Genomic DNA, 24,407 nt, shown 5'->3' with positions numbered 1-24,407 from the left:
GTATCAGCACCTTTTGAGGTTTTGAAACATGTAAGACCCTGAGGGGTTTTGACAAGGTGGGTGTGGAAAGGATGTTCCTGTTGTGGGAGCATCTAGAACTAGGGGTCACTGTTTAAAAGATGAGGGGTTGCCCATTTAAGACAGAGATGAGTGTGGTGAGTCTTTGGAACTCTGCTTCCACTGCCTTTTGAGGAAGAGAGCCTTTGAATATTTTTAAGGCGGAGGTGGATAGGTTCTTGATAAGCAAGGGCGTGAAAGGTTGTTGGAGGTAGGTGGGAATGTGGAGTTGAGGTTAAATCTGATTATCCGTGATCTTATTGAATGACGGAGCAGGCTCGTGGGGCTGAGTGGCCTACTCCTCCCAATTCGTATGTTCTTATGAGAGTTGAGAGTTCAAGCCCACTCCAGAGACTTCTGTACATAATTTAGGCTGACACTCCAGCTCCGTACTGAGGGAGCGATACACTGTTGGATGTGCTGTCCTTTGGATGAAACGTTAAAATAAGACCACATCTTGGGTGGACGTAAGAGACTCCATGGTGCGATTTTGAAACTGAGCAGGGGAGTTCTCGTCTGCCCTGGCTGATATTTATTCTTCAACAAACATCATTAACCCAAATTTTCTGGGAACTTGCTGTGTGCAACTCCAACAAAATACTATTGACAGAAAATCATTTTTTGATGTCCTCTGGATGCCTTGAGGATGTGAAAAGTTCTGGTGGCAGCAATGCGGATCTAAAAGAAGAAGGGCCAGTGAGGTCAGGAGCTGCCATCACTGACTCTGCTGTACTCTAAAGGGACAATTGAATCCTGGATAATGTAACTGCACTTAGAGGCTCCATATACCACCTTGTCAAACTGATAGTTAGCTAATTGATGCGCCTATACTTCATCTAGTCTGTCCTCAGTTTAAAATGCACTAACATCTATTATTGTGGAACCTCCACACTCGAGTCATTTCCCCAATTTTTCAGGGAGTCTTTGTGCGAGACTGAGGCCCCATAATGTTTTGCTGCTTTTATTCCATTATCGTCTCTTGGTGAATAAACCCGCCTGATGGTTTACTTTGTTGTTTGAATTTCATCTGCCTGAGGACTCCTGGTACTCTGTTAATCTGTAATATCTGTAAGCCTTCTGATTTTCAGGTTTAACCTGATGGCTACCTTCTGAAAAATTAATTCCAAAACTGGCGTCCCACCCAGCAGAACCATGGAAACGGCATGCCCAAAAACTCTTCTGCAGTTCTGCCCACAGTTGTGGAGTTCTGCACGAAGAGCAGATAACCTTGCCACCGTATGCGGATGGCATTAATGCAGAGTTCAGATGTTTGAAGTACCCTGGTGGAGGTGGTACTAAAGCTGCAGCTAATTGATGTGTCTTAACCTGGGTGCAATGTTGTGCTTATCAAAGCGAAGGATTCATGTGTTGGGATGTGGCACACTTTTCCGTTTCAGCTTCCTAACGCTGGCATCAAACATTACCAGCTCAGGTTTTAGTTTTCCTGAAGGGTGAAGTGAAACTCTGCCCCACTGTAACAACCCTAACCCTAATAAAGCTGCGCCAGTGAGATATAGAAGCAGACTGGTTACTGTTGTGTTTTATGCCCCGGAGGTATGCAGAGATGACGCATCACATTCTATTTCTAAACAAGCTTTATTTATAGTGCTTTTTAAAATGTTTGCTATCTCACACATACAGCTTGGAGCAGTTGAATACTACAGTTACAGCACAGGAGGAGGCCATTCAGCCTGTCGAGCCCATGCTGGCTCTCTGCAAGAGCAAATTAACTAGCCTCTCTCTCCTCTTTTCACGTAGCCCTGCATTTTTTTTCCTCTTTCAGGTGCTTATCCAATTCCTTTTTAAAAACTGCGATGAATCTGCCTCCACCACACGCTAAGGCGATGCGTTCCAGATCCTAACCATTTGCTGCAGAAGATATTTTTTCCTCCTGTTAGCTCTGATTGTTTTACCAATCACTTTAAATTGGTGCCTTCTGATTTTCTGGCAATGTGAAGGCTATGTCCCATGCCAACCACCCTCAAACCTCTCCGGGCAGGGTGACCAACCATCCCAAATTTTCTGGGACTGTCCCATAATTTGGCCTTTTGTCCCGTGGCCTGGGAAGGCCTTCCCGGTGTGCACTTTGTCACGGGTTTTTGCCTTCTCTCCAAACTTCGCTTCTGTGTTTGTGTTTTGAGTTCCAGGCTGTCAAATGACCCTGTTCCCTGCTCGCATGGTATCCACTGCATCAGTGCCACCACAGCCCCCTGCCCCACCCCCCCATGGCAAAGCGCCTCTCATCTTTCTTTACCCAGAGTTGGTCACCCTGCCTCTGGGTGAGATTGACAATTCAGCACTAAATTGAGGGTGGATTGGGGCTGATGAAATTTATTTGCTGTGGGCTCCTTGGTTGTGGGAATAAACCATGTGTGAATGATTTTTGCACTTCAGTCTCCCTCCCCTCATTCTCCGTTGCCTCATTTATATTAGACTCCAAGCCCTCACCAAATTCCCAAGGTTTGACTTTCTCCATGCAAACAATTTCCAAACTGGTGTAACCACTCCCAGTGAAAAAAATCCAGCGGAAATTTTCTTTTATTTTCATTTAAGTGTTTAATTCAGATTAATTCGACCTGTTAGTCAGGGCATGAGTTCAGGAATCTGTTCAGGCTGTTTTAGGTTATATGTATTCAAAGCAGATTGGAGGAACAGCACCTCATCTTCCGACTAGGCACTTTACAGCCTTCTGGACTGAATATTGAGTTCAACAATTTTAGATCATGAACTCTCTCCTCCATCCCCACCCCCTTTCTGTTTCTTCCCCCTCCTTTTTGTTTTTTTCCAATAATTTATATAGATTTTTCTTTTCCCACCTATTTCCATTATTTTTAAATGTATTTTCACCCATTGTTTTATCTGTACCTTTTAGCCTTTTTAGTATTCCTTCCCCCCACCCCACCTCCACTAGGGCTATCTGTACCTTGTTTGTCCTGCTTTCTACCCTTAATTAGCACATTCCTTAGATCATTTCACCACCTTCAACACCTCTTTGTCCTTTTGTCTGTGACATCTTTTGGTTATCTCCACCTATCACTGGCTCTTTACCTAGCTCTTCTTGTCCCAACACCCCCCCCCCCCCCCCAAACATTGAGAACAACAGCCAAGTGTCAATCCAAGCTAATGATTGAACCAACCACTTTCCTTTCAAAGTGAAACTTCTTTCAGCAAAGGGCCTATAGAGAATCTGTTTTCTCATTTGGTGTCTCTGTTGCTATTTGGAGAAGAAGCCATGGCTAAGATTACATAGAATAGTATAGAATGTATAAACCAGGAACAGGCCATTTGGCCCAGGAGATCCATGCTGGAGTTCATGCTCTACCAGGTCTTATCTGCCATGTATTATCTAAACCTATCACAATATCCTCCAATTCCTTTCTCCTCATGTGCTTATCTAGCTTTGCTTAAAATGCATCTATGCTATTCAACTCAGCTGCTCCTCGCGAGCGAGTTCCACATTTGAATCACACTTTGGGTAAAGAAGTTTCTCCTGAGTTCTTCAGTGAATTTATTAGTGGCGATCTTCAAGTTATGGCTGCTAGTTTTGGCCTCGAGAAGAGCTCCAGCCTGTTCACTCTTTCCTGATAGATATAACCTCTTGGTTCTAGTATTGATCTTGTAAAACATTTTTTGCACCTTCTTCAGAGCTTTTAAGTTTGTTTTTTGAGAGCTCCTATGCGAAGGAGTAAGACCCATAAAGTAGGGCAACACCAAAGCTGGAGTGAGTGGGTGAGGCCGAGATATGTGCAGGTGCAGTTAATGGGCAATGTTGAGCTTGTCTTCAGAAACTTGAAGGTTTCAGGAGAAAGGATAGATTGAGGGAGTTGAGGAAATCCAGGATTGAGAGTCAGAGACAATGATGAAGCTGGATTTCACCACAGTGAAGCCAAGAATGTGTTGGAATGGGAGAAACAGTTGAAGAGTTTTCAAAGGATCAATAACTGTAGCAGTAATGAAAAGTCAAGAATGAAGCTGAGAAGTGTAAGGGAGATTTGGTAGAGGTATTAGAAACCATCCAGGGTTTTGAGTGTAAATAGGAGAAACATTTCCCACTGCCTTTAGTAAACAGGGGACAGAGATTTCAGATAAAAAGAACCAGAGCTGAGATAATGTGATGTAGAGAGTTATGATCTGGAATGCATAGCCTGAAAGGGCAAAAGCAGATTAAGTCATAACCATCAAAAGGCAATTATATAAATGCGTGAAGGGGAAAATTGCAAGGCTGTGGAGAAGAGTAGGGGAGAAAGACTAATTGGACAGAGCTTTCAAAGAGCTGGCACAGGCACAAGGGCCAAATATCATTCTCCTGTGCTGCATTATTGCATGTGCTATGAAGGGCTGAAAAATGAGCAGTAGGATGGCCCTCAAGGGAATATTACAAGTTTTTTTGAGATGGTGGGTTATGATGTTGCATTCTTTAGGACCTGTTCTTTTCGCAAGAAATGAAAGAGGAAGAGTTTGAAAATGAGTTAATGAAAGCTAAGGGTTGAGGGAAATGACTAATAGCGTCCTTTATCCTCTACTTAAGAATTAAATGTACAAGGGAGGTTATGACTTCACTGAATTATCATCATTAAATAAATATATTTTATTTGGCAAAGAATTGAGGTCACCATCCCTTTTGTGACCCATGTGCTATTTTGCCTGCCTGAGGCAATTCCTAATAAATTGATCAGCCACTTGAATACAGCAATTGTATTGTTTGGGGGGAGGGATAAGTGCATTTGGTCACACCCCTTATTCACCATGCACCATTTCCCCACCCACCCCCATCCTCCAGAAACACATTGGAATTGAGGCATTAAACAATTTCCCTGACTGATTCAGCCAGCACAAATATCTTGCACTTTCCAATAGCTGTTGGCAAACAGGACCCTTGACTGTTTTTTTGTAACTGCCCCCACCCACCCCTTTCCCTTCCCTTCCCTCCAATCCCAAGGGGCACTGAGGCTTATTGTAGCCTCACCAAGATCAACTAACCAGTAAAGAAAATAACTTACATTGCTATAGCATTTTCCATGACCTCAATGTCCCAAAAAGCATTTTAGGTGCACTCTTAAGTACTTATGAAGTGTAATATAAGAAACGTAACAGCCTGTTTGTGCACAGCAATCTCCCACAAATAGCAGTTAGTTAGTGATCAGTTAATTTAGTTTAGTGATATTCATTGAGGATCATTTTGTATCCACCTTGGTTTTATGTCTCCTCTCTGATCCCTCGGTTACAGCACTGGGAATGATGGCCTGGATTTTCTGTTCAAGTCTCTGAGCTGGGCCTTGAACCCACAACCTACTGATGTCGAGGCAAGCGTACTACCAACTGAGCCACAATTGACACCACTGCATTTTCTGACAAAGGCAAAGACAAAACAGTGCAGCTTAACTTTTCTGTTTTACTTTTGGTATCACACCAAAATGGTAACTGGTTGGGGTGAACTCTGATGAAGAGAAAGGATCACTTGGCTAAATGATCTTTCCTGTTCTAAATATCCTGCATACAATGCACTTCAAATGCATAAACACTTGTAATTTTTCATTGTACTGTAACAAGGTCTTTTTTTGGTACGGTTTCATTTAGTAACTATTTTCTATCATGCTGCCATTCTCGTACTTTGTAGACTCATTTTCACCGAAAGATTTGGCTTGCTGATCAGATAAGCAGTTTCCTGTTTTGCTCATTATAGCCACAGTCAGGATTAGAAACAAAGCCTTGTTCACATTAGAATTCTTTTGATAACTGCACCTACAGACACCACACCTTTTCATATTAACATTTTTCAATGTGGTTTCAGAACTGTAACGTTTAATTGTAATTCTGTACTCTCGCTTACATTTTTGTTTCTCACCCGAATAGAGATCAAACGTTTTTTGACTGAATTTTTGTTTTAAAGAATGGACTGCTCATGTTATTCTCTGCCTTGCCTCAGAGGGTGGGCAGTTGACCTGTTACTCTAACTTGGCTGATGCTGTTCCTCTGTTCGTGAAGAGGGTTAACCATTGACCTACTCCAGCCTGTGCTGATATTTCCTGTCAGTAGGTAAAGGGCTGGTTCAAGCTTACGTTTTTATAATTGCATAGATTTAAGTGGAAATACAGAGCAGAAGCAGGCCATTCAGCCCAACTGGTCAGTGCCAGTGTTCATGCTTCACACAAGTCATCTTACCTTACTCCATCTCACCCTATCACCATCTCCTATTTTTTTTTCTCTTCATGCAGAAGGAGGCCATTCAGCCCATCATGTCTGCGTCGGCTCTCTGAACAATTCACTATTCTTCCCTATAAATGTGTATATACTGCTCACCTCAATTACTCCCCATGGTAGCGAGGTACACATTCTCACCATTTTCCAGGTAGAGTTCCTCCTGAATCCCTTATTGGATTTCTTAGCGACCACATTATATTTATAACGCCTAATTCTGTACACTGAAATTTCCATTGTTCAGTAGTCTTCAGGTACAGTTTTCTCATTTTAGAAAAACAATATTTGCACTGACTCAGAATTGTTACAGCTCAGAAGGAAACCATTTGGCCCATCATGTCTGCACAAGCTCTCCAAATGAGCATTTCACCTGGTGTTGTTGCCCTGCCTTCTCCCTGTAACCCTGTGCATTCTTCCCCTTCAACAACCTAATTCCATTTTGAATACCTTGATTGAACCTGCCACCACCACACAGTGCATTTCAGACCTTAATAATTAGCTTCATGAGAACATTTTTCTCATATTGTTTTTGCTGCTTTCACCAATTACTTTAAACCTATGTCCTCTCATTCTAGATTCTCTCACTAGTGGGAATAGTTTCTCCCTATCTACTCTGTCGAGACCTCTCATGATTTTGAATACCTCTATCAGTTCTGCTCTTGACCTTCTCTTCTCCAAGGAAAACAGCCCCAACCTCTCCAATCTATCTTCATATCCCTGGAACCATTCTTGTGAATCCTTTTTCTCTCTCTCCAATGCCTTTATACTCTTTCTAAAGTGTGGCACCCAGAACTGAACACAATACTCTCGCTGAAGCTGAACTAGTGCCTTATACAAGTTCAACATTTTGCTCTTGTACTCAATACCACTAGTAGTAAAGCCTAGGATACTGTATGCTTTATTAACAGCTGTCTCAACCTGTCCTGCCTCCTTCAATGACTTATGCACATATACACCCAGGTCTCTCTGCTCCTGCATCCCCTTTAGTGTTCTACCCATTATTTCATATTGTCTCTCCTTGTTCCTCATACCAGAATGAATCCCTTCACATTTCTCCACATTGATCTAAATCTGCTACCTGTCTGCCAATTCCACAAATTTGTCCATGTCCTTTTGAAGTTATACACTATCCTCCTCAATGTTCACAATGCTTCCAAGTTTCACTTTCGTACACTTTGAAATTTGCCCTGTATGCCAAAGTCTAGGTCATTAATATAAATCAGGAAAAGCAAGGGTCCCAACACTGACCCCTGGGGAACTCCACTGCAAACCTTCCTCCAGCCTAAAAGTGTCCATTAATCACAACTCGCTGCTTTCCATCCTTCAGCCAATTTTATATGGGTGTTGCTACTTTACCTTTCATTCCATGAGCTATAACTTTGCGCACAAGTCTTTGTGTGGCACTGTATCAAATGCCTTTTGGAAGTCCATGTACACACATCAACAGCATTGTGCTCACCAGCCCTGTCTTACCTCTATGCACACTGGCCTTGTTTCCTTTGATCACCTTTCTTGTGTTGCAACACATTGGGGTTATCTTTTGGTTGATCTCCTGCTGTGTTTCTGCCCCCCTCCATCATTCCAAGTGACTTGCATGGCCATGATGATGCTATCTGACGACCAAGTGAGGATTGATCATTGGTGTTTGGGGCATAGAGAACATAAATGTCTCCTCACTAATCTGTGTGCAAGCCTAATATTCAAACTTTTAAGGTAAAAAATTTGCTTTGCCGAACCTAATTCCTAAAGAAATAAATACTTTCTCCTCAGTACAATGAACATGTTTCCATGCGTTTCATTGCATTGAAATATATTTGCATATAGTCATTACAATGTGTGTAAACTGTGGCTGATTTACCTCATCTTCGCGTCTTTCCAAACTTGGTGCTGCCTCCATTATGGGGCATTGAACTTTATCTGTGGGTCTCCATTTTTATTTTGAAGAAGAAACGCTTACTAAATTTTAAAATAAATATTTTTGATGTAATGTGACCTTGTATATAGCCGGGTTGTAAAAAGACACCAAGTTCAAAATTTAGAAGTTCATATTCAATCCAAAGACCCCAACAATGGCTTCAGTCATTTTGATCTAGCAAGGGCTAGAGTATGAGGACGTTGTATGAGTGATATACTTCACTTTTATCCAATTGTTGGCCATGTCCAGGCAATTTTTTTTAAGGAAGAGTCATATTGGACATGTAACGTTTCACTCTCCACAGATGCTGCCAGACCTGCTGAGGTTTTCCAGCATTTTCTGTTTTAATTTCTTTAAGGAATATCTGAGGTGGATTTTCAATCTAAATTATGGTTTAGTAGAAATAAGGCCTTGGGGTTCATTTACCTTCAAACTATTTTAAAATGATTCGAATCAGTGACCTGTTGTCAGCCATGGCTCAGCGGGTAGCACTCTTACTCCTTAGTCAGCAGCTGGCAGGTTCAAGCCCCAAACCAATGTTTTGAGCACATAACCTAGGGTGACATACGCAATGCAGTACTGAAGGAGTGCTTCATTGGTGGATGTGCAAGACATTGGCTTTATTTGCCACCTCGGTGAATGTAAAAGATCACACACTGCTATTTTGAAGAGCATGGGAGGTTCTCCTTAGCTCCATGAATAATATTTACCCCTTAATCAACAATTAAAAACAGTTGATTGCATCATCTATTTGATTGCTGTTTGTGGGAGCTTGCTGTGTCCAAATTGGCTGCTTTGTTTTCTATATTACAACAGTAACTACATTTACAAAAGGGAATTCATTAGTTGTGAGGCACTTTGGATTATCCTGAGGCCTTGAAAGGTGCTTTATAAATGCAAACTCTTCCTTTCTTACAGAGCAGACACAGTAGCTTTGTGTCTCAGGACTGAGTTCATGTCCAACATGTGTAGATCAGCTGCAGGTTTTCTCCTCGCCCTTTGTTTTGTTTCTCCGTCTCTTGCCCAGCTGCCGAGAGATTCAAAGTGAAGTGAGCTTAGGCTGTCATGATCAACTGGCCATCGTGTTAAACAGCTGTCAAATTTGAGAGCAAATGAATGATTTGATTGGGAGGCCAGATGAGGTACAGTTTTGGAAATGAAAATGTGTTCTGGAAGCACTGGGCCATAACTTCCGAGCTCCCTAGCATTAAATTTGGGGAAGGTTGGGTACCCAAAAAATGCACTGGGGCACCCCTCTTGGAACTTGAAAGGTAAGGCCTTGCACAGCAATTGCCCAGAAATGCAAACTTCCTTTGGGCGATGGCTCTGCTCTGGGAACCATCAGAAAATGCGATTTAAATAGCACACTACAGATGGCTCCAACTGTGTTACACAAGTAGCTACTCAGAAAAAGTTAGAATTAAAACCCCTTCTAACTTCTGGGTGGCTATTGTAAAGACAACGGCTCCCCCCACACCCCAACTCTCTCCTCACCGCACCCCCCCCCCCTTCCCCCGCCATGGGATTCCCTCCACCCTCAGACTACCGTCACCCCCCACAAACACAGTAATTCCAACTTTGACTCCCCATGGGATTCCTCTTGACCTGATTTTCCACCCCCCCACACCAATCCACCCCTGACCGGACACCAGCCTCTTCCCCCAGCCCCCTCCCCGACATCCAAAACTGCCCCCACCCCCTCCCCCCGATGTCCAAAACTTCACACCCCCTCCAATGTTGGACATAATCCCCCCCCCCCCCCCCACAACACACCCTCCAAATTCTATCCACTTACCTTAGAGACTTACCTTCTCACTAACCTTTAAATTTCAGTGGGACTTTTAAACTTAATTGGCTTTCGGCAGCTAGTGACATATAAATGATGTAATAGCAGAGCATTTAGAAATGCATAATATAATCAAGCAGAGTCAGCATGGCTTCATAAAGGGGAACTCATGCCTGACAAATTTATTAGACTTCTTTGAGGAGGTAACAAGCAGGATAGATAAAAGGGAACCAGTAGATGTAATATATTTGGATTTCAAAAAGGTGTTCAATAAGGTACCACACATAAGGCTACTTAAGATAAAAGCCTATGGTGTTGGGAGTAGTATATTAGCACGGATAGAGGACTGGCTAACTAATAGAAGACAGAGAGTTGGAATAAGGGGGACGTTTTCAGGTAACCTGTAACTAGTGGAGTGCCACAAAAATCTATGCTGGAGCCACAGTTATTTACAAGATATATTAATGACTTGGATGAGGGAAATGAATGTACTATTGCCAAGTTTGCAGATGACACAAAAATAGATGGGAAGACAAGTGGTGACGATGACACCGAATCTACACAGGGATACAGACAGGTTAAGTGAGTGGGCAAAATCTTGGCAGATGAAATATAATGTGGGAAAATGTGAGGTAATGCACTTTGGCGGGAGGAATAGAGGAGCTGAATATTATTCAAATGGAGAAAGACTGCAGAAAGCTGCAGCACAGAGGGATTTGGGGGTTCTTGTGCATGAATCACAAAAAGCTAGCCAACAGGTTAAAGGGAAGGCAAATGGAATGTTGGCCTTTATTTCAAAGGGAATGGAGTATAAAAATAGGAAGTCTTGCTAAAACTATACAAGGCACTAGTTGGACCACACCTAGAATACTGTGAACAGTTATGGTCCCCTTATCTAAGGAAAGATGCACTGGCATTGGAGGCAGTCCAGAGAAGGTTCACTAGGTTGATCCCGGGTATGGTGGCAATTTCTTATGAGGAGAGGTTGGGTAGGTTGGGCCTGTATTCATTGGAGTTTAGAAAAATGAGAGGCAACCTTATTGAAACATATAAGATCCTTAGGGAGTTTGACAGGGTAGATGCTGAGAGGTTGTTTCCCCTTGTGGGAGGGAGAGTCTAGGACCAGAGGGCATAATCTCAGAGTAAGGGGGTCACCCATTTAAGACAGAGATGAGGAGGACTTTCTTCTCTGAGAGTAGTGAATCTGTGGAATTCTTTACCGCAAAGGGCTGGAGGAGCTGGGCCGTTAAGTATATTCAAGGCTGAGATAGACAGATTTTTAATCAGTAAGGGAATCGAGGGTTATGGAGAAAAGGCAGGAAAATGGAGTTGAGGATTATCAGATCAGCCTTAATCTCATTGATGGCAGAGCAGACTCGATGGCTGAATGGCCTACTTCTGCTCCTATGTCTTATGGTCTTAAAGGGGGCATGTCCTTCTTTGATCTGACTCTGCTGAACCGCGATGGTGGGCTTCAGAGACAGCTGTGCTGTCTGGATCTTGCCCGATCCGAGTGGGAAGATCAGGTAAGACGGTCATGGAAGAAATTTCCCGTAAGTAATTGGGCACGGAGTGACAATCCGATGCTGATTGCCACTTCGAGGAAGTTTATGGCCCATTATGTTAACAATTGATATTTGGTCACATACACTCTGAAGTCTCTTGGTAAGTGTAGCTCAATTTTTATAATTCATTTTATGGGCATCACTGGCTAGGCCAGCATTTATTGTTCATCCCTAATTGCCCTTGAGAAGGTGGAGGCTGCAGTCCATGTGGTGTAGGTACACCCACAGTGCTGTTAGAAGGGGGGAGTTCCAGGATTTTACCCAGTGACAGTGAAGAAACGGTGATATGTTTCCAAGTCAAGATGGTGTGTGGCTTGGAGAGGAACTTCCAGGTGGTGTTCCAATGTGTCTGCTTCCCTTGTCCTTCAAGGTGGTAGCAGTCGTGGGTTTGGAGGGTGCTGTCTAAGGAGCCTTGGTGAGCTGCTGCAGTGCATCTTGCAGATGGTACACACTGCTGCCACTGTATGTCCATGGTGGTGGGAGTGAATGTTTGTGGATTGGGTGCTAATCAAGAGGGCTGCTTTGTCCTGGATGGTGTCAAGCTTCTTGAGTGTAGTGGGAGCTGCACTCATCCAGGGAAGTGGAGAGTATTCCATCACACTCCTGACTTGTACCTTGTTACTCACCGCAGGATTCCTAGCCTTTGACCTGCTCTTGTAGCCACAGTATTTATATGGCTAGTCCAGTTCAGTTTCTGGTCAATGGTAACCCTAGGATGATGTTATTTGGGGATTCAGTGATGGTAATGCCATTGAATGTCAAGGTGCTGCCTTGCAGCTGTCAAATGATTTTTCTCAGATTATCCTCCTTTTTATTTGACGGATGTGCATGGAAACACAGTTATGTTTGTTATTTTACTAAAGCTTTTTGTCCTAAACTGTTGTTTTTATTCTTGTTCCAGCAGGTGCAAAGGCCTTTGTTTGTGATCAATGTGGAGCACAGTTCTCTAAGGAAGATGCCCTAGAAAGCCATCGTCAGACTCATACCGGTACTTTTGTGAAACTTTACCTAGGAGTTTCTGATTTGTTCCTCATTGCTAATTCCAAGTTTTATTTAAGGAAATATTGTCAAATGCAAGTGCTAATCAGAGGACTTAAACTGAGCAGGTCCTTCTGCAAGACTGAACTACCTAAGGAGACATTGGGTTAGGTGACTAAAAGCTTGGTCAAAGAGGTAGACTTTAAGGAACTGCTTAGAGGAGAGAGAGGGAGAGAAGTAGAGATGTGGTGAGGTTTAGCAAGGGAAATCCAGAGCTTGGGGTCTAGGCAGCTGAAATCACAGCCACCAATAGTGGAGCAGTGAAAATCAGGGATGTGCGAGAGGTCAGAGTTTGGGGCAGCAGGTTTTCTTCTGGAGCTTTAATACCTTCAGGTTTCTGCTTTCTGACAATGTGATTGGTTGTTCCTACCTGCACTATATCAGGTTTTGAAAGCAGTCTGTTCATTAATCAGATTGAAATGGTTCTATGTTCCTTTGCTGCGAACAAAGTGATATGTTGTCATTTATGATTTTGCTGAAAAATATTCTTTGGACAAGCAACCTCCTTCCCCCTATTTTTTTTAAAAAAAGCTTTAAAATATTGAGTTATAAGTGGCTTGTTTAACCACTGTTAACTGCCAACAACTTATTTATGTTGGTCAGGAGTGTGGGTCAGAGGGTTAATGTTGCAAAATGATTCTGCAAAGGTCACAGCTCTTTTGTGACGTTAACTCTTCTCCTCCTACTTGACCCTGGATAATGTCAACTACTCCTTGGGCAGATGACTCTCTGTATCTTTAAAAATAAAGCAAATGGGCTTCCAACCAATGGGCAGTGCTAGAAATGTCACTTGTGCATCAACATTCTGGAATTGTCAACCCCTCCCCTTGTATGTTGCAGAGCAGAAATAGATTTGTGCAGGTCATCATGAGCTAGCAGTTATATTGGCTAAAAGGTGTCAAGCTCATAAACAGACTTACATAGGCAACAAATAACAATGGGCGACATATTCAGAGTTTAGCCGCCAGCATCTTGGGCTATTGCTAATCACGGAGGTGTCATTCTGTCTCCTTTTTAGTTTCAGCACAATCACATTTCGCTATCTCTGTCCATCACTGTATTACGCCAATAACTTACATTTATATAGTGGCTTTCGAGGTTATAGGAGATGTAAAGGTGCTTTGCAGGAGTAACTGTCGAATAGAATTTGACACAGCCACGTAAGGAGATATTAGCACAGGTGACCAAAAGCATGGTCAAGGAGATAGGTTTTAAGGAGTGTCTTAACGGAGGAGAGAGGTGGGGAGAATTCCAGAGTTTGGGGCCCAGGCAGCTGATGGCAGAGCTGCCACTGAAAGTACAAGAGGCCAAAATCGGAGAAGGGCAGAGATCTTGGAGGGTTGGTGAGGGAGGAGCAGATACAGGTATGGGGAGGGGTAGAGAGGCCAGGGAGAGATTTGAAAATCAGGATCGGAATTTTATAATTGAGGTATTGCTGTATTAGTTACACCAAACTTAGCGACTTCCCTTCTGAAGGATATACTTCAGTAAGATAGATTTTAGTTTCTAACTGAGAGTGAGTTCCTGTTGAGATTTAGTGTTTTAATTTGAGTGAAGAGTGAAAGAGAAGGTGGGATATTGCCAGATGGAATCAAGTTTGGATTTAAAAGCTTTGTAGGTTACATTCCACAGACCAGAGGGATGAAATGTCTGTCCCTCTTCTGTTATTTTGTCATGTTCAAAACAAGTCAAACCAGAGAACATGGACTGCGTTTGAAAGGAAATTTAATTCAAAACTGATCTGTGGGAACAATTTTTCAGTGAGTGAGTGATCAAGCTTTGGAATAGACTCATGAGGATGACAGAGGAAGGAGTTGGTATTGCTTTCTTCAAATATAAACTGGATTCATTTCATAAAGTAACATCTTGGGGATCCGGTACCAGAGTGGTGAAAGTAGTGTGGCTTGGGAGGAACAGCTGACTTTGGGACTGTGGTTCCTCAAGCTCTGCATCGCTGGGGGTTTTCCTTACCTTGTGTCTGATTGATCACTGTGATTAGCCAGCAGCTCCCATTATTATTGCATCATGCATCATGTTAGAAGGTGAACTTAGATGGATTTGGTCTTTTTTTTTGTTCAGCAATTCTCAGGTTCCAAGTGGGTGGGAGGGAGGGGGGGATGGGGGAGCAGAGGACATTGATGGGGTGGGAGACAGTAGGGGTGAACAAGAGGAAAAACATAAGTACTTTCAACTAGTAAGATGGGAGATGACTTCCATTTATATGAAAGGTGAAAGTTTCTGGAAAGAATGATTAAGTGATGATTTGGGTTTCCCACTTTATTGCTGTCAGTGAAACTGTAGAAATTCTTCCATGATGCTGTCTAGACTTTGACAGCCCCTGATGATAGATATATATATATATATATATATACACACACACACTGTACTAACCTATAAATAGTCGTCTTGACTAGTATGAGTTTTGATTCCTTTATTGCTGCTTTGTAATACATAAATCACTGAAGTTTAGTTGTACAATTGACTGAGCTTTTCACAAAGGGGTGGAGGAAGCACAACTTTAAATTCCAACCGACACCCCCAACCCCTCACCTTCCTCTGCAGAACTCAGTACATTCCCCGCACCACCGTGCCCCCCCCCCACCCCCCGCCCACCCCCCAAAAAAAAATCAAAACACAGGCAAGTGATGTTTTCTTGGACTGTTTTTGGGACATTTCTGTTAATCATTGCTCAATGCATGAGGAAAGGCTACAAGTGGCTCTGCTTCTGATATTCTGCAATATTGAGATGTGTCTTCCCAATAGCTAAGCCACATAACATCTAACAGCGAACACCATAAATTTCTGCTTTGCTGTTAGTAGTGTGATTTGTTAAGGAAATAGATGATAACTTGCATTTACATGGCACCTTTCACAACCTCAGAACATTGCAAGGTACTTATCAACCAATGAAGCTCTTTTGAAATGCAGTCACTGTTTTATTGTAGGAAATCCAGAAGCCACATTGTGCACAGCAAGCTCCCAAAAACAGCAATGTGATAATGACTAGAATTTTTTTTTTGGTGATGCTGATTAATGGATAAATATTGGCCAGGACATCTGGAGATAGCTCTTTCTGCTGAATTAGTGCCATGGGACCTATTACCTCCACCTGACAGGACAAATGGGGCTCTGGTTTAACCTCTCATCTGAAAGCCCACAGCTCTGACTGTGCAACACTTCCCCGTTACTGGGACTGTTGGCCTGGGGAAGTCCCTGGATGGGAATTCGAGCTCTGATACTACCGACTGAGTCAAAGCTGACACCTTGCAAGAGCTTTGCTGGTGCTTCATACTAGAAATTGCTTCATGTCCTCAGTGGATAATCCAATGTTTGAAGTTGTTCCACTGACACCCCCACCTTGATAAACACAAAATGTACTAAAATTGCGAACATTAAGAATTTACGGGGACAATGGCAGTTTGGAAGAAATGTCTACAATGGCCACTAAGGGAGAAGAATCCTTTGCTGCTAAAGAGAGTGAGTGTTTGAATGGATCACTACAATGTGACAGTATTGGAATTGTTTATAATAGCACATGATATCCTCAGTTATTTATAAATATTCTATCATTATTTGTTTATCTGAGATTTGTATTAAACTTGCAGGAAAAAAAAATCCAGTTGAACTTTTTACTTTCTCCCCTCAACTCGAGCGTATTTTGGTGATGGAGAATTCTCCGCTTTCGTTTTAAGCTCTTTGGCTAACTGTCCTGTTGCTATTCCTGGGTCATGATGAGTCAACAGCTTTTACAAAATTATTCCACTACTGCAACTCGATAGGACCTCTGGCTCCTCAAGACTGATCTGTTTTGTGTTGATGTGACGTCAACTCAAGGTCCTGGGAGATGAGATGCCAGCACTGGATAGGTATTGCTAAACTGCACAGCATCTATTTCAGTTCAACAAGAAAATCCAAAAACATTTTTCACTCATGACTGTTGAGAGGACTGCTCCACCAATGCACGGGAGGTAGTTCTTTGCACCTTTCCTTCAGAGTCCCATCTAGGACAGAAAGTGATTTTGGAAGCCCCCTCTCAGATGGCTGAGAGTGGGTAAATATGCAACTGGGAGTGGTACCAAGCTGCCAGCTTAGGATGGGCCCTGAGTGTGGGCAACATTAGTTGTGGTATCGATAGAAATCGATTAGCCTGGCATGGCTGGGCTAAAGAAGGGGGACAAGATCAGCGGGGGCGTCTGCTTCTTATTAAGAAACTGCAGCTGAGAGAGGCAGGTCTGTGGATGTTGAGTGAGAACAAGATCAGATTATGATGCCCCACCCTGGAATCTCTAGTCCTGTGTATCAGGAACAGGTATTGGGGTGAAAGAAAAGCTTTGCATTTATATAGCACTTTTCATATCCTCAGGATATCCCAAGGTGCTTTATAGCCAATTACAGAATCTCAGAATTTTAATGGCACAGAAGAAGGCCATTTGGCCCATTGTGCCAGCACCAACTCTCCGAATGAGTACTATGACCTAGTGCCATTGCCCTGCCTTTTCTCCGTACCACTGCACATTGTTTCTATTCAAATAATCATCTAATGTCCTCTTGAATGCCTCGATTAAACCTACCTCCACCACACTTCCAGGCAGTGTATTCCAGACCCAAACCATTTGTTGTGTGAAAAAGTTTTTTCTCATGTCACATTTGCATTTATGTTAAGTATATTTTGAATATAATCACTGTTGTCATGTAGGAAACATGGCACCCAATTTGTGCACAGCAAACTCCCTCAAGCAGAAATATGATACTGACTCAAAAATCTGTTTGTGATGTTGGCCAGGATTGTAGGAAGAACTCCCAATTCTTACCTTTGGTATAAAACTATGGGATCAATTACATCCACCTGAGAGCGCAGGCTGGAGCATCGGTTTGACATCTCATCTAAAAGACAGCACTTCCAACAGTGCTCTCTCACAGCTAGCACTGGAGTGCCAGTTCAGATTTTGCACACTGGACATTGGAGTGGATTTGAACATGACCTCCTGACACAAAGTTTGTGACACTCATTGAGCAATGGCTGACGTGAGTGAGGTGCTAGTGGGCCGCCAGTATAATCAGACCCGGTACAAATTTCATGCCTTATTCCATCCCTTTTGCTGCAGTCATGAGAAATGATGGTCGTTTGTACAGGTTTATAGTGTTGACTAATAAACCCCAGACAACTTTAAAGCTAGATTCCATCATAAAATGTTAGCTCAGTTGAGCTATTCTGATCCCTATTTGCAACAAAAATTTGAATTAATCCAAATCTAGAAACAAAAAGCTGGCAACATTACAAGTGACCATGAAGCTGCCAGATGGTTCCAAAAACCCAACTGGTTCACTTTATGTCCTTTAGAGAAGGAAACATGTCACCCGTGCCCAGTCTGGTCTGTTTGTACTTCCAGTTCTCTTTGTAGGGAAGATCAAAACTGGCGTGTTGGGGGGTGGGATGGGGTCGCATTTACTGTACAAGATGGTCACCTAATAATACAATAAGGAATTTAGGAGAAACTTCTCCACACAGAGACTAGTTAGAATGTGAAATTCACTATCACGTGGAGTGGCTGAGGCAAACAGCATTTGAGGGGAACAAATAACATTCGTGCCAAATAAGTGCCATCTCCAACAAGAGAAAATTTAACTACCTCCCCTTGACATTTAATGGGGTCGTTATCTCTGAAGCCCCCCCTCAGTGATAGCTGCTGCACTCTCTGTATTGCGGGCCATAATGTCACCTGAACTCCCACTTAATGTGAGTTACACCGTTGTGAGGTTCCAATGAAGTGATCCAAAGAGTAGCTTTGTTGTGTGCCATCCTGTGTGTAACAAATGCCACATTTATAGGGCAAAAATTACGCCATGTGGAATGTTGCACAGTTCGATCTTGCTAAAATATGCTGCAAATGCTGCTCCCTGAGTGAGTGGTGATATAAGTATCAGAAGCTGACCTGAGACCTACCATTTTATTTCTTTCGATTTGAATTCCTGTTAACAAGGTAGGTGATGTCCCTTTGCCCCAGTTTGCAACCATGATTAAAAAGCTGAAGAGTTTGAGCTCTTTTGAGATGTAATTAATTCTAATGTAATTACTGATTAAAGTTAGAACTGCTCTATTTTTACAAAGTTAAACAGTCTCAGAAACTTACGTGGTTTCTGTTACTGTGGTGTTACTGTTTTCTTTTATAATTTTTGTTAAACTAATGAAAATGAATTTTTTTGCTCCTGTGGGACTAAGCACTGCATGGACAAAATGTACACTGCTACTTTAGTATTTGGTTGCAGATGAATACAGAATGTCCAAGCATGTGCCTTCAAATATCAAAGGGGATTTGGATAATGTTTCTGTGATTGTGCCAGGCATTTTATTGGGAAAGAACTGGAGACCAGCACAAATTCACTGTAATGTCAAATGTAACACGACAGAAATGCATTGCATATTTTCTGCCTTTAAGGCATTATTCTGCTCTGGTGTGAGTGAAAGATTATCGTATATTCAACATTGCATTTGTGCCGACTTGCTGTCAGTTTTTTCAATTATAAATTGCTGTAGCCACACTTAGAATGGAACACGGTCTGTGTTAAATCTTACCCACTGTAATTGCAGTGTAGCAAGTTTGCTTGGGACTGGGTCTGGAGTAATTTATGGGCAGCGGGATGCTGGGCAGCCTAAGTCCAAAGTGCTGGAGTTCCCTCCCTATCCATCTCCATCCAATCGCCCACCTCCCTCCCCTCTTCCCCCACCCTCTCCCTCCTCTCTCCTCCCTCCTCTTCCTCCTCTCTCCTCCCTCCTCTTCCTCCTCTCTCCTCCCCCCTCTTCCCCCCCTCGCTCTCCTCTTCCCCCCCTCGCTCTCCTCTTCCCCCCCTCGCTCTCCTCTTCCCCCCCTCGCTCTCCTCTTCCCCCCCTCGCTCTCCTCTTCCCCCCCTCGCTCTCCTCTTCCCCCCTCGCTCTCCTCTTCCCCCCTCGCTCTCCTCTTCCCCCCTCGCTCTCCTCTTCCCCCCTCGCTCTCCTCTTCCCCCCTCGCTCTCCTCTTCCCCCCTCGCTCTCCTCTTCCCCCCTCGCTCTCCTCTTCCCCCCTCGCTCTCCTCTTCCCCCCTCGCTCTCCTCTTCCCCCCTCGCTCTCCTCTTCCCCCCTCGCTCTCCTCTTCCCCCCTCGCTCTCCTCTTCCCCCCTCGCTCTCCTCTTCCCCCCTCGCTCTCCTCTTCCCCCCTCGCTCTCCTCTTCCCCCCTCGCTCTCCTCTTCCCCCCTCGCTCTCCTCTTCCCCCCTCGCTCTCCTCTTCCCCCCTCGCTCTCCTCTTCCCCCCTCGCTCTCCTCTTCCCCCCTCGCTCTCCTCTTCCCCCCTCGCTCTCCTCTTCCCCCCTCGCTCTCCTCTTCCCCCCTCGCTCTCCTCTTCCCCCCTCGCTCTCCTCTTCCCCCCTCGCTCTCCTCTTCCCCCCCTCGCTCTCCTCTTCCCCCCCCTCGCTCTCCTCTTCCCCCCCCTCGCTCTCCTCTTCCCCCCCTCGCTCTCCTCTTCCCCCCCTCGCTCTCCTCTTCCCCCCCTCGCACTCCTCTTCCCCCCCTCGCTCTCCTCTTCCCCCCCTCGCTCTCCTCTTCCCCCCCTCGCTCTCCTCTTCCCCCCCTCGCTCTCCTCTTCCCCCCCTCGCTCTCCTCTTCCCCCCCTCGCTCTCCTCTTCCCCCCCTCGCTCTCCTCTTCCCCCCCTCGCTCTCCTCTTCCCCCCCCTCGCTCTCCTCTTCCCCCCCCTCGCTCTCCTCTTCCCCCCCTCGCTCTCCTCTTCCCCCCCTCGCTCTCCTCTTCCCCCCCCTCGCTCTCCTCTTCCCCCCCCCTCGCTCTCCTCTTTCCCCCCCTCGCTCTCCTCTTTCCCCCCCTCGCTCTCCTCTTTCCCCCCCTCGCTCTCCTCTTTCCCCCCCTCGCTCTCCTCTTCCCCCCCTCGCTCTCCTCTTCCCCCCCTCGCTCTCCTCTTCCCCCCCTCGCTCTCCTCTTCCCCCCCTCGCTCTCCTCTTCCCCCCCTCACTCTCCTCTTCCCCCCCTCGCTCTCCTCTTTCCCCCCCTCGCTCTCCTCTTTCCCTCCTCGCTCTCCTCTTTCCCCCCTCGCTCTCCTCTTCCCCCCCTCGCTCTCCTCTTCCCCCCCTCGCTCTCCTCTTCCCCCCCTCGCTCTCCTCTTTCCCCCCTTCGCTCTCCTCTTTCCCCCCTTCGCTCTCCTCTTTCCCCCCCTCGCTCTCCTCTTTCCCCCCCTCGCTCTCCTCTTTCCCCCCCTCGCTCTCCTCTTCCCCCCCTCGCTCTCCTCTTCCCCCCCTCGCTCTCCTCTTCCCCCCCTCGCTCTCCTCTTCCCCCCCTCGCTCTCCTCTTCCCCCCCCTCGCTCTCCTCTTTCCCTCCTCACTCTCCTCTTTCCCCCCTCGCTCTCCTCTTCCCCCCCTCGCTCTCCTCTTCCCCCCCTCGCTCTCCTCTTTCCCCCCTTCGCTCTTCTCTTTCCCCCCCTCGCTCTTCTCTTTCCCCCCCTCGCTCTTCTCTTTCCCCCCCTCGCTCTTCTCTTTCCCCCCCTCGCTCTTCTCTTTCCCCCCCTCGCTCTTCTCTTTCCCCCCCTCGCTCTTCTCTTTCCCCCCCTCGCTCTTCTCTTTCCCCCCCTCGCTCTTCTCTTTCCCCCCCTCGCTCTTCTCTTTCCCCCCCTCGCTCTTCTCTTTCCCCCCCCTCGCTCTTCTCTTTCCCCCCCTCGCTCTTCTCTTTCCCCCCCTCGCTCTTCTCTTTCCCCCCCTCGCTCTTCTCTTTCCCCCCCTCGCTCTTCTCTTTCCCCCCCTCGCTCTTCTCTTTCCCCCCCTCGCTCTTCTCTTTCCCCCCCCTCGCTCTTCTCTTTCCCCCCCTCGCTCTTCTCTTTCCCCCCCTCGCTCTTCTCTTTCCCCCCCTCGCTCTTCTCTTTCCCCCCCTCGCTCTTCTCTTTCCCCCCCTCGCTCTTCTCTTTCCCCCCCTCGCTCTCCTCTTTCCCCCCCTCGCTCTCCTCTTTCCCCCCCTCGCTCTCCTCTTTCCCCCCCTCGCTCTCCTCTTTCCCCCCCTCGCTCTCCTCTTCCCCCCCCTCGCTCTCCTCTTCCCCCCCCTCGCTCTCCTCTTCCCCCCCCTCGCTCTCCTCTTCCCCCCCCTCGCTCTCCTCTTCCCCCCCCTCGCTCTCCTCTTTACCCCCCCTCGCTCTCCTCTTTACCCCCCCTCGCTCTCCTCTTTACCCCCCCTCGCTCTCCTCTTTACCCCCCCTCGCTCTCCTCTTTACCCCCCCTCGCTCTCCTCTTTACCCCCCCTCGCTCTCCTCTTTACCCCCCTTGCTCTCCTCTTCCCCACCCCCCCCTCGCTCACACTCTCCTCTTTAAGATGCAGCTGAAAACGGTTGTCTTTTATCAAGCTTTCAGTCCCCTGTCTTACCATCGCCTTTTGTGGCTCTGTTTCAAATCATTGATTATGATCCTCTGATGTGTCTTGGTTTGTTTTATTATATTAAAGGCACTAAATGCTTGCGAATTCTTATAAATAAAGTAAGATTAGGAAGTATTCCTGATTGTTTATGAACTGGTTGTAATTTTATTTGTTGCTTTGAAAAAACTAATCACTCTGGTGTAATCACTATGTATTTACTATAAATATCTAATTTTTATTTGAAAATTACTCATTTTTGTCAAATATTAATGTAATATATAGGTGTTGGGAATGACCTATATTTCAAATGCACCATTTGAGCAGAGTGGATAAGCTTTGGCGATTTGAAGATTTGATAGGCTCCCTTGTGGCTCAGTTTGAAAATACACACCCTCCTCCTCCATGTTTCTCTGAGACAGAATGATATGACCTTGGCTATGCCAACATTACAATCAACTGGTGTCTATAGGCTAGAGAGGAGGCAAAATCAGCCATTGGTTTACTATATTGTACTGGCCGAGCATTTTGTTATATTGCTGTCTCTGCTGTCCCCTCTGTTGGGGAGGTGTAAATAAAGTTAGTTCAATAAGTTGAGCAGGTATTAGTCTTGGCTCAGTGTAATCGCAAAATTGGGTACCCATACCTGATTGGTATCCATGGTGGGCAACAGTCTCTTTGATGTCCTTTAGGGTTCAACTTTGCATTGAGGTACAGTTCCATACACAAACCCTTGGGTACTTCACCTACTGGCCTTACTGAGACTTGCACGTCCTGCCCACTTTTTAATGATTGTCTGCTGTAGAATTTTCTGAAAGTGGCCTTTTTTTTATTCCTTTCACTCTGGCACACTGTCAGAAAGCATCCCCGCGGAGTAATGGTCAAAAAAACCCTCTCATTTGTGAATTACAGTCCTCCATATGTATCTCAGCTACATTTGATTGTCAGGTGTCTGTTGTGACATGTGCAAAGAGGATGTTGTAGCTTTCCTGCAAAACTTTGAAGGAAGAGTGGGTATTTGTTTTCCTCTTTGGCTTTTTTAAAAAAAAAGGTATTTTCTGTGTCCTCAAATTGAAGGGAATGTAATTAAGAGGGCTCCAGGTATTCTGAAATGGGGTCATGAGCATGTACAATGGCAAACGCCTGATTTCACTAATTGAGCAATGTTGATGGCAACTCACATTTTGACACTTTGCAAAATGACAGCAAGGACATGGGTGTTGAGGAGGAAGAGAAATGTTTAAATGGAGAAAATCTCAAAATGGCACTTGCCCTAGAAAGGTAATTGACAGAATCTAACCGGCAAAATATTTCTTACTGGCACTAGTGTTGAAAAGATTGTTTTGGATATTTATGAGCGCGTCCATTATCAGGTGTTCCTCTAAATTGACAATAAAATGCATTTTTTTTTCCTTTTTAAAAAAGCATCTGTGTAACAGATATCATTATTTTCTGTATTTTTAGATTCATAACTTTTTAAATTTTAATCCATCTCCCCCATTTTCTCCCAAGCATTCTGGAAGGTGCAGATTCACACTGAGGTACAGTTCTGTACATAACACCCTTTGGTACTTCATCCACGTGGCTGCTTTCATGAACCGAGGGGTGTCAGAATGCTACTCTGGTGTGATGGATCAGAGCCAAGGGCAATCGAGAGACATGAACCTAAGGGGACGTTTGCCATTGTAGCCCTGGGGCACTTTGGCCAATTGTAGTGTTCCTACTGTTGCCCTGACTAAATGCAATGACTGACCTGGGACCTTTCTGCTCTGTATTGTTAAGTCCAATACAAGACAGTTCATTCAACAGCTAAAGAATGTTTGGTTAAAAAATATTATCGAAATGATAGAGAAAAACAAGAAAGGAAAATTTGTAGGTGAGCGATGAGAAGCCACAAGAGAATCATGATATACTTCTGTCCTGTGCAGGGTTAAGAACATTATCTCTGCCTACCTTCAGTGCTGAACTAAAAAGGTGTTTAAGGCATATGAAACACAGAAGATACAGAGACACTGGAGAAAGTGCAGAAAAGATTTATGTGCATATTACCAGAACTGATCAGTCTTTCCTGATGGATATAACTTAACAGGCTAGGGTTCTGCTTTCCAGAAAAGAGAAGGCTGAGGGTGTTAATTGTATACCCTTAACATTAATTTATACAGGTGGAAGGCATTCATTAGATGATTACTTGAGCACAAATAAAGAGACACTTATTGACACTGGTGGTGGGTTGGAGAGTTAGGAGCTCTTGTAATGTTTCACTTGTGAATAAATCTAAAACTGAGTTAAGATTGACTTCTAGTCTCCTTCACCAACTGGTTTAACAAAGGGGGTGGCATCCTGATAGAGGTCTTTACGATTAATGGATTTGATAGTGTAGATGTATAGAAGATTTTTCTCACTGTTGGGAAGACTAGAACAGAACTAATAAACCATTCAGGAGAAACTTCTTTATCCAGAGAGTGGTTAGA

At 44.7% G+C, this 24,407-nt stretch overlaps 1 protein-coding gene across 5 annotated transcripts in view; it reads left to right on the top strand.

Moving 5' to 3' along the window:
- zbtb16a (zinc finger and BTB domain containing 16a) overlaps positions 1 to 24,407 on the top strand; it is a 258,249-nt gene that overhangs the window by 155,874 nt on the left and 77,968 nt on the right. For 4 of the 5 annotated variants that reach the window (XM_041174105.1, XM_041174104.1, XM_041174106.1 and 1 more), the window contains exon 4: positions 12,423 to 12,509. In XM_041174105.1, coding sequence (XP_041030039.1) covers positions 12,423 to 12,509 — 87 coding nt within the window. The remainder of the gene's footprint in view (positions 1 to 12,422; positions 12,510 to 24,407) is intronic. The other variant, XM_041174109.1, reaches the window with a different exon arrangement.

This window comes from Carcharodon carcharias, chromosome 25 (assembly GCF_017639515.1).
Source record: "Carcharodon carcharias isolate sCarCar2 chromosome 25, sCarCar2.pri, whole genome shotgun sequence".
Classification (NCBI taxonomy): Eukaryota; Metazoa; Chordata; class Chondrichthyes; order Lamniformes; family Lamnidae; genus Carcharodon; species Carcharodon carcharias.
The sequence above is the reverse complement of the archived record's forward strand: the minus strand, read 5'-3'. Positions and strand labels throughout refer to the sequence as shown.